Here is a 9,853-nt window from a genome sequence, read left to right as displayed (position 1 = left end):
CATCAACTTCAACACAAAGAAAACTATGGAAGCCCATTAAAAAGTCATTATAATGAGAAACCTTCTCCAACTTTGTGATAATAAGTGAATATTATGAGATAATAAATCAATATTTTGAGATTATAAGTTATTATTTTAGGATAATAAGTCAATAATTTGAGATAATAATTCAATATTTAGGATAATAATAATAATAATTTTTTTGAGATAAATCAATATTTAAGTTTCTCATTATAATGACTTACATAATCTTTTTTGGGCTTCCATATAAAAAATGAACTGGAGTTAAGATGTATTGATATCGGTTCCAAATATCGGTCCTTGATTACTAATGATCGGTATCAGTATCGGTACCCTGAAATAACCCGGCGTGCCCTCGCCTCACCCTCTCCATCCTATGTTTTATTTATTTGTTGAAGTGCTGACACACACAGAAAGATGTGAATATGTAAACGTGGTGGAAACAGTGAGATCAGTGAGCATCGCTGTAATTAATATTCTGAACAACCGGCTCGGCTGGTTTCTCTACACACAGACAGACTTTTATTGGACTGACCCTCAGAAAACTATATAAATACCACAAAGAACTATCAGTGTTACTGCAGTAAGAGAAGAAAATCACTATATTAATACTATTGAGTCGACTGTGGAACATATTTGATATATATTTCATATTATATTGAAAGCAGAACAATAACAGCAGATAACTGATGTTGTTTTATTTGTATTATTTGTATTAAAATGAGCGATTTGTATGAATTTTGAGATTATTTCCTGTGAATATTGTGTCAGAGATGAGTTTTCCTGATGTTTTTAATTCTGTATTATGTATATTTTCACATTTTGTAACACTTAAACATACTTATTAGATCTTTATTTGTCAAATTAAATGTTTTCCTCTCCCTGAGGGTTGACCATTGTTGGCTCTAATGCAGGACGAGGCTGTTTATCAGACACTAAATATATTCTGTGTGTTTATGTGTAAAAATCTAAACATTTTCATTTACATTTATTTACTGAAATAAATGTTGACACTGTTTGTTTTAAAGTACTCTTACACCACTATAGTGTTTATATAGAATACCTAAAGTCATTACTGTTGTATTTATATGGTTTTACAGGGAATTATATTATATTTTTATATAACTACAGTATGTTCTGTACTCTTTCTGTGGTTTTTCAGACACATTGTAAGTTACTATATTAATAATATATTTACTGAAACATCATTGTAGTGTTACTACAGTACGTTAAAAAACAACTACAGAAACAATAATATACAATATTAATAGTACTTTAAATATTGTTTATGTTTTTTTGGAATGCACTATAGAAATATATCGAGTTGGCTGTTAATCCTATAATATACTATAAGTTACAGTTACACTGTAGTGTTTATATTATATCACTATAGTCACACCTGTTGTATTTAAATGTAGTATTTTACAGGGAATTACAATAATATTAATATATATAATAATACAGTTTATCTTCAGGCTGTGAAGATGTTCAGGTTTTTGTTTTTATGTGGAACATTAAATCAGATCCAGTCCTACCTGGTGGGATCGTTACGTAACTCAGCTTCCAGCGAGGTTTCTGAGGCAGACGCTCGGTCACTCGCCAGAAACGCCTCAGTGGCTTTACGGCTTCACCGGGGGCATCGAGAGTTTATTGGGGCAGAATTATGTGACCGACTTACAGGAAGCCTCCATCTGAAGGAGGTTTTAAATGGAAACAGAGTCAATGAGTTTGATGAAGTGAAATGAAACGTTTGAGCTGAGAGGAAGGAGTTGAAGAAGACAACGTTATTTCCTGCGATGTTTTCATCTACAGTCTGAAGCTCTGAAACACAATACGTTTATATTTGATCACTTTACTACTTTTATGTTTACTTTGCTTTTATTAACTTAAATATTATTGGTTTTATGCTAGCTTAAACGTCAGCATTACGTTAGCTTAGCAGACCTGAAACAGCTAGCCTAGCCGTTTCTCTTTGGTTTAATTCGTACAGAAACTTAAAATAAAAATAAAAATTAACAGGTTCTTGGTCAGGAGTAGAACTAGTACACTAAATAATCTCATAAATCAGCAAAATCATGTTAATCATTTTCGTTGGACTGAGCCGAGCAAGTCGCTCCCCAGTTTGTGCTAATAATTAATTAACATGTTTCTTCTCAAGTAATAAAACTTATGAAAACCGAAGTGTAGAGACAACGATTTCTTCGTCTACTAGCTAAGAAATAGTCTCGTAAAAAAACGCTAATTCTTGTTTTTACACTTCGGTTTTAATTTTAATCTCTACTGAAGCTTCAACCAGCAGCTAGCAGGCTTTAACGTTAGCTTAGCAGACTCGAAACAGTTAGCCTAGCTCTGTGCAAATGTAATAAAATCCACCTATCAGCACTTCTCAAGTAGTAATTAACTAATTTTATCAATTTTGTTTAATTCATACGAAAATTTAAGTGTAAAAATAAAAACTCAGTTTCTTGGTCAGGAGCAGAATTAGCAGACAATGCTGAACGTATTTGATCTCTTTTGTTTAATTCGTATGAAAATCTAAGTGTAAAGGAAACAATTCGCAGTTTGTAGTTGAACTAGCGGAGAAATAGTCTCGTAAACATCAAATTTTTTGATTTTAATCTCGACTGCCATCAGCTAGCAGGCTTTAACGTTAGCTTAGCCAACTCGAAACAGTTAGCCTAGCTCTGTGCAAATGTAACAAAATCCACCTATCAACCTATAATTTATTACATTTTATATCTTTTGTTTAATCCTTACGAAAACTAACAATATATAATTCTATATAATATAATAATAAAACTAATATATAATACTAAAACTGATAATCTAATATAATTCGTACGAAACCCAACAATTAGCAGTTTCTTAGTCGGAAGCAGTTGCTGCTGGTGAGACTCTGCTACTAACTAGGCTTTAACGTTCGCTTAGCAGACTGGAAACAGCGTAAAAACAAGAATTTAACACCATTTACGAGACTTTTTCTCTCTTTTGTTTAATCCTTACGGAAAGTTCAGTGTAAAAATAACAATAGCAGTTCCTTGGTTGAAGGAATAGCTACAAGCTAATCTCATAAAACGCCAAATTCTTGTTTTTAACGTAAGCTAACCGGCTCTAAATCAGCTCTTCTCATTTAATTCTTAGCAAAAAACAAGTGAACAAGCATATTTAATTAACTTTTTAAATGTGTTAAAAGAAAGAAGAGAGTCCACTTTTAATTATCGGGGTGTTTATTTCAACAAGTATTCACCACAGTAATATCACTTCATGCAATACTTCTGGAAAACACAAAAGAAATATTTAAATCCCCCAAAATCCAAAAAGACTTTTTATTGTTTGTTTTTTTTTGCGTTTTCTACACGAGTCCATCTTATCTCACATTGTCAGGGTTTAACTTTCTGATTTATACAGCAAATAATGGAATAAAACGTCCAAAATACAGAATTTTGATCTCTCCTGTTGAAAGAATTAAATCCTCATGTTCAATAATAACAATATTAACTGGATCTTCTCATTTTTACTGAGAAAAGTCCAAATAAACGTTGCTAATTAAGTGCTCAATTAAAGGTAAAATGTCAATTTTCTCTATTAACCATGCAAGTAGAAAAATTAGGATTATTCGTGATACTTTTGAACGTTTTTCTCTTATTTGTCCTGATTATATGTGATCAGTTTTAAGACAACGAGGCTGCAGCAGCGTTTTTTACTGCAGTTTAATGAGACGACTGGTTGGAAGGAGGTTAAATTAATTAAAATTAACGTTTTCAGCCGCTCATGTTGTCGGTTGCTACTGTACATTTGTGGGTTTTAGGCATCACAGGCGAACATGAAAAGGACATTTTCGGGTGATAAAAACAGTCTACGTCTACTTTTATGGGAGATCACGACGACATGATGGCGAATATTTAAAGAAAGATGTCTAACAATTAAATATTTAAAAGATCTCTGGGTGTCACTGGATAAAACAAATTATATATAAATATAAATAAATACTTTAACTCCAAATTAAAATACACTTTTACAGAAACGTTTCTACCGAACATGTAAAATGACACACGACAATAAACACACAATAGTACTGTCGGTCTCACTGAAAGCAGAACGTCTTCACAGATTATTTTTGCATTGATTAATCCAAACGATTGAATATTGCTTGTGGATTGATTCTTTTTTTAAATTCCCCCTAAATATTTTATTGATTTAAAGGTCGTCCGGTTCCGTAATAAACCACATTACAGGAGGTCTGTGAACGTCTCTCGGGTCATTTCCTTCAGAGTTCGTCTTCATCAGAAATGAGCAAATCCACAGTGAAGCTACAACGGATGTCAGACGGTTGATTCCTGATGCCGAGCACCAAGTCGCCGCACTTTTTTCTCCTCTTCTCGGAGAAACTCGGAGAAACTCTTCCTCTTCAGCTCACAGCAGCTTTTAATCACGTGTGTGTCGGCCGCCTCTACACGCAGATCTCGATGGGCGTGGCCACCAGGATGCGCCCTCTCTCATTGTTCTCTCTGTTGACTCGCTCGTAGCTGCCGGTGGACGACGGCGAGCTGTTGGCAGACATGGACGAGTAGTGGGTGTCCATCATGATGTTCCCCTTCGCCACCACGCACGCAGGCGACAGGCTCTGCTGCTTCAGTCTGTCCACTAACACGTCCTCTTCGGACGAGGACGAGCTGAGTCCAGAGGAGGCGCGTTGCTGCTATCCCCCCTGGCCGCCGCCGCTGCAGCCGCCGCCGTTGTTCCCGTTCTCCGTGTCCAACATCCAGCACTGGTTGAAGTAGCTGAAGACTTCTTTGACGGAGCAGCGGCGCTCCTGCTCGATGGAGAGGAGCCTGCGAAACATTCGTAGAGCTTCGTCAGTAAAGCGGCGCCACTGCGACGGCACCGTGCCCGTCCGGCGGCGCTGCCAGCGGACAAACTCCTCATAGAAGGCGTCGTTGGGCATGGCCTTCTCCCAGGGGAAGTTCCCGGTCAGGCATGCAGAAGAGCAGCACGCCGAACGCCCACACGTCCGTGCTGTAGTCCACGCAGAAGCCCTCGTGTCGCGAGGTGTCGCACAGCTCGGGCGCCGTGTACGGGATCGTGCCGCTCACACGCTTCACCGGAGAGCCGGCGCGCCGCGTCATGCCAAAGTCCGACAGCTTGACCTTCCGGCACTCTTTGTCAAAGATGAGGATGTTCTCGGGTTTGATGTCTCGGTGGACCAGCTTCTTGCAGTGCAGGTAGTCCAGAGCGATGGCGACCTGGTGGACGCAGCGCTTCGCCACCGTTTCAGGAAGTCCCACCTGAACGCAGAGACAGGAAGACGAGTTAGTGTTGGAACACGTTAAATAATAAATATAATAAAACTATAGAAGGTCATTATAACACCCGAGGCAGCTGGCAGGCAAAAGAGCTCTGGTGACACTTCACAATAAAAGCCCAGTGGACTAAATGTCACACACACACAACAACATGACGCCAACGTGTAATCTCACATCTGTAAAAACTGCTGCCAATATTTGGGAGATTAAGAGATAAATATTTGGATTATGTTACAATAAACTCAGATTATATTACGTAACGGTCTCACCTGCGGAGGGATGATGTCGAACAGGTCTCCCGCCAGCGCGTACTCCTGGGCGAAGATGTAGTACTCGTCGGTCTCGAAGGCGATGCCGTACATGTTGATGATGAAGGGGCAGGGCGACAGGTAGAGCGAGATGCTGTACTCCCTCAGGAAGCTCTTCAGCTTCGTCGTCTTCTTCCTCAGAAACTTCAGGGCCATTTTTGTGCCTGCGAGGGACGAAGAAAGCGAGGTTACGTAACTCAAATCTCCTTTTCCACCGTGTTTAGGGGGCGAGGATTTATTACACGGACGCCTAATTGCGTGAAAAACAATTTCAAAATGTGATGAATAATTAAAACGTTAAGTTAAACCCTGGTGGTTTGTGTGTGTGTGCTTCAACGTGTCCTCGCAGAGAGCTGGGAGTGAGATCAGAGAGGCCGAAGACGAGGAAAAGAGTCTGATATTATAACGTAAAGGAGGCACACATACACATTCAGGTCGTCTGATGAAGGGAGGGGAGGGGGGGGCGCTAACGATAACCTGGAAAGCTGCCACGTCCGCCTGCACCGACAGTCAGTGTGTCAGCGAAGACGAGAGGGAACACTTCTCCGATAGCACCGGGTCAGCTCTGTAAAGTGCTTTCTACCGAGTGCAGACGCTTCAGGAAAAAAAAGGTGGACAGGGTTTTTGTTTGTTCTTAATGCTGATGATACAAGAGGAGCATGCTGACAAATAAACTGATATTTAAATTTAGACTTGTTTAAAAGTAAGAGAAATACTCAGAAAACAGTAAAAACTGAGCACAATGAGTCCAGGTGAAATCAATAATGTCATTTTAACCCTTTAAGATCACATTCTCAGTTATATTGTCACATTATTTAAGGATTATTTAACAATAAAACGCACAAAAACTCAATTTATTTGTGTTTTTATATAAAAATCAAAGCATGAACTAACAGATTTCAACCAAAAGTCAATAAATCTTCAACTTTCAGCGACACAGAGCGAAGATTCATTAGTTAGCTAGCGCAGCTCACTGATTACTGTACAAACACACAGCTTTATATCAGTGATTTGGGTGAAACTGGATCATATTTTATGGAGAGAATATTGTCTGGTTTTCCCTCTGACGTCGCTAACTGCTAATGTAGCTGCCGTACGGGGCTCAGCAGTTTCCAGATGTTAGCTGTTCGATGCTGTAAAGATATTAAACTATCACAGCAGATAAAGATTAAAAACAGTAAATACAACTGAGACAGATTTAGAAATAATTTTACTACAAATTAAAGTCATTCAGACGTTTACATGCTGACGCTGAACCATCTGTTCAGAGGAAGTCTGTCTGTGTTTCAGGGCAAAAACTAAAGATAACTAAAAATGTTTCTGTCGGCACCTGACAAACATCAGCTATTGATTATAGTAATAAAAACAGTCAGACTATTGATTAATCAGATTTCTTTTTTTAAAGTTTATGAAAAGTCAAGAAATTGTGAAAAAAACTTCCCAGAGACCAGGATTTATTTATTTATTATTATTAAGTACAAAATCTAAAGATATTCCATTTATAGAGAAGTTGAAACTGGATAATGTTTATCAATTTTGTTTAACTATTTTCGCTTAAGCGAGAGCTTGATACTGAATGCATTGCTTGTAGTCGTTTTGTGTCTTTGTAGTCTTTTAGTCTCTTTGTAGTCGTTTTGTGTCTCTTTGTAGTCGTTTTGTGTCTCTGTGTAGTCGTTTTGTGTCTCTTTGTAGTCGTTTTCTGTCTCTTTGTAGTCTACTTACCTACTGCAGAGGGATTGTAATTTTTTTACTACAGTTACTGGATGGCGTTTGTATCAAAAACCTATGAAGAGCTTATAAAATATGAAGCTTTATTATAGATTAAACTACAGTTTATACAAGTACAGCTGAAAATGAAACAGCCAATATTCTCAATAATGGTTGTTTGTTTATGTCGGTCATATAGAGGCATCAGTATTACATTGAGACTGTTTGATAACCAGTTAAAAACTCATTGCAGTGCATTCAAGTAACATTTTAAAAGCAGGACTTTACTTTTACACTGTGGTATTAGTAGTTTTATTTAAGTAAAAGATATTAAGACTTCAAAGCTTCCACACTGACATATATTACATTAAATACTTGAGCACAATATACAAAAATACAAACAAAAAAACAGAGAAGCAGCTTAGATTTTCTCCAAGTGGAGCTTTAAATGTGACTTTAATGAAATGTTACTGTAGCCTCAGTGCAGCTTTAATATGAAGGAAAATATCTACAAAATCAAACATTGGGTTTGTTTGGTGAACTCAATATTAACAGACTGTTTTAAGAACAGAGTCTGAAATGCATCTGCGCACATTTACATCTAATAAGTCAGAAATGACTTCACACTCAGCCCCGTTTATTTCCGCAGTTAACGTGACATTTATACATCGGAGGGCAGGTGATTAATCCTAACGCTGGTTCTCGGATGGTTGTGAAAGGACGATTTAGGAGCAGATAATGAAACCACCAGGTACACATGGTCGACATCCTTCGACTGAGCTCTTTACAGGCTGGAAAAGGTCAGAATTTATCTCAGTGACAGACCTCAGCCGTGGAAGAGACTATTAACGAGCTCGGAGCAGATGGTCAACATTTGGGCTTTTAATGTGAAGAGGTTGGACAGATTTTCTATTAGTTAAGTGGTGAATTTAGTCAAATCTGTGCCGGTGGCCTACATTACCTCAGATTTGGTTTTCAAAATGTATTTTCACAAGTAAACACTCGAGAGACGGATGAGAGCGCTCTACCTGTGCAACCATTACATGTTTCTGATTCTCTGAGTGGACGCCACAGCGAGGCGTTTTAAAGCTGCACTATTATTACGTACAAATGACCCCGTTATCAGTCTGAATCACAACGTAGAGACACAAAAGAAAACAACAACTCCGTTCCCTCTTTTGGTTTTTCTTTTACCTCAAGTGCCTTTTGAAATTAAGCACCAGACAGGCAGGAGAACGTTAACTGTGTGCGGTTTCCTGACATTTCACATTGTTTTTGGGGCATTTAATCAACAGTTTGCTAAGCTATCTTTTTCAAACAATGATTTTAGACACAATTAGCTCATTCCTACTCAGCGAAAGACTTTGACAATGTGAACATGCTAGTTGTGAGCAATGATATGGGCCGGGTTACTACTGTAGTAAGCTAGTTAGCCTGGGGTGTTAATGTTTCTAGCTTTTTAAGAGCGGATAAACACAGTTAAATTTATTCCCTATACTTATGCTCTTTATTTTTGGTTTTGAGGAGGCAAAATCTCCTTTCTTTAGTTAAATTACACGTACAGTCTCCATTACAAGTTTTTTCCCTTTTGACAGAGAAAACTCAGTAATTCTGTCCCATTTGACCCCAAAACAATCCGACAGGGAAACCAAAACTAAGAGGCGACGCCACATTCAACCAATACCACCTGCTGCGTCGTCGCTAGGCTAAGCAAGCAGTTTAAAAAAGGCTCTGAACCACTATCAGTGAAGATGAAGAGTTTAAAGGGATTGAAGTCACTGCTTTTAATTTCAGACAGCAAAAAACGAACCATTACTGGTCAGAACATTAAAGTGAGAGTTATATAATTATGTCCCTGTGGTTCTACGAATTCTGGGCGACCAGCAGATCTGAGCCAGTCTGAAACACATCGGTTCAGCAGGAGCTTAAAACGGGGTGTTAAATTACTCTTGAAACACCAGATATTGCTTTTTACTACAACGCCGTCCAACGCAGACCCACTGTAGTTACCTCTGATTTTGTGGATGACCAGGTCCACCTTCCCGTAGGTGCCCTTCCCCAGTTCACAGACAACCTCATAGTATTTGTTGATGTCCAGTTTTTCCAGGTTCTGCGCCGCAATCAGCTGAAGTTCCTCCAGGATGTCGATGGAGGCGCGGGAACCGTGTGGCGAAGAGGAGTTCATTGTTGCGGAGGGGACAGGCCGGGGCCGAGGGCGGGTCTGGAGACAAATGTTCCTGTGGAAACGGGAGGAGCAGGAAGGAAAGCAAAGTTCACTATGTGACCAGTATCCACCAAGGTCTCCATCCCCTCAAGACCCCCCCCTGTAAACAGAGCACACACTGTATTGTATGTACACATGTATGAACTGGAACCAGAACGAACTGTTATACAACCTTTTAATGGTGCTGTAAGTTTGTGTTTATTGATACTGGACTTTAATGTAACATAAACGACTATATATACAAACTATACACAGTAATGGTGACGCAGGAAATGACCAAACCTTTTTAT

General features: G+C 38.6%; 1 protein-coding gene across 1 annotated transcript in view; it reads right to left on the bottom strand.

Moving 5' to 3' along the window:
- Positions 1-3,246: 3,246 nt before the first annotated feature.
- The window catches only part of LOC118323636 (serine/threonine-protein kinase SBK1-like), an 18,348-nt gene continuing 11,741 nt past the window's right edge, over positions 3,247-9,853 (bottom strand). Inside the window, 4 exon segments of the mRNA XM_035655667.1 lie at positions 3,247-4,996; positions 4,998-5,306; positions 5,594-5,796; positions 9,350-9,576. Of these exon segments, the coding sequence (XP_035511560.1) occupies positions 4,721-4,996; positions 4,998-5,306; positions 5,594-5,796; positions 9,350-9,524 (963 nt within the window). The 5' untranslated portion in view covers positions 9,525-9,576 and the 3' untranslated portion in view covers positions 3,247-4,720.

The sequence above is a fragment of the Morone saxatilis genome, unplaced genomic scaffold (assembly GCF_004916995.1).
Source record: "Morone saxatilis isolate NCDOM2014 unplaced genomic scaffold, NCSU_SB_2.0 Contig14, whole genome shotgun sequence".
Taxonomy (NCBI): domain Eukaryota; kingdom Metazoa; phylum Chordata; class Actinopteri; family Moronidae; genus Morone; species Morone saxatilis.
This window is presented reverse-complemented; position numbering and strand designations above follow the sequence as displayed.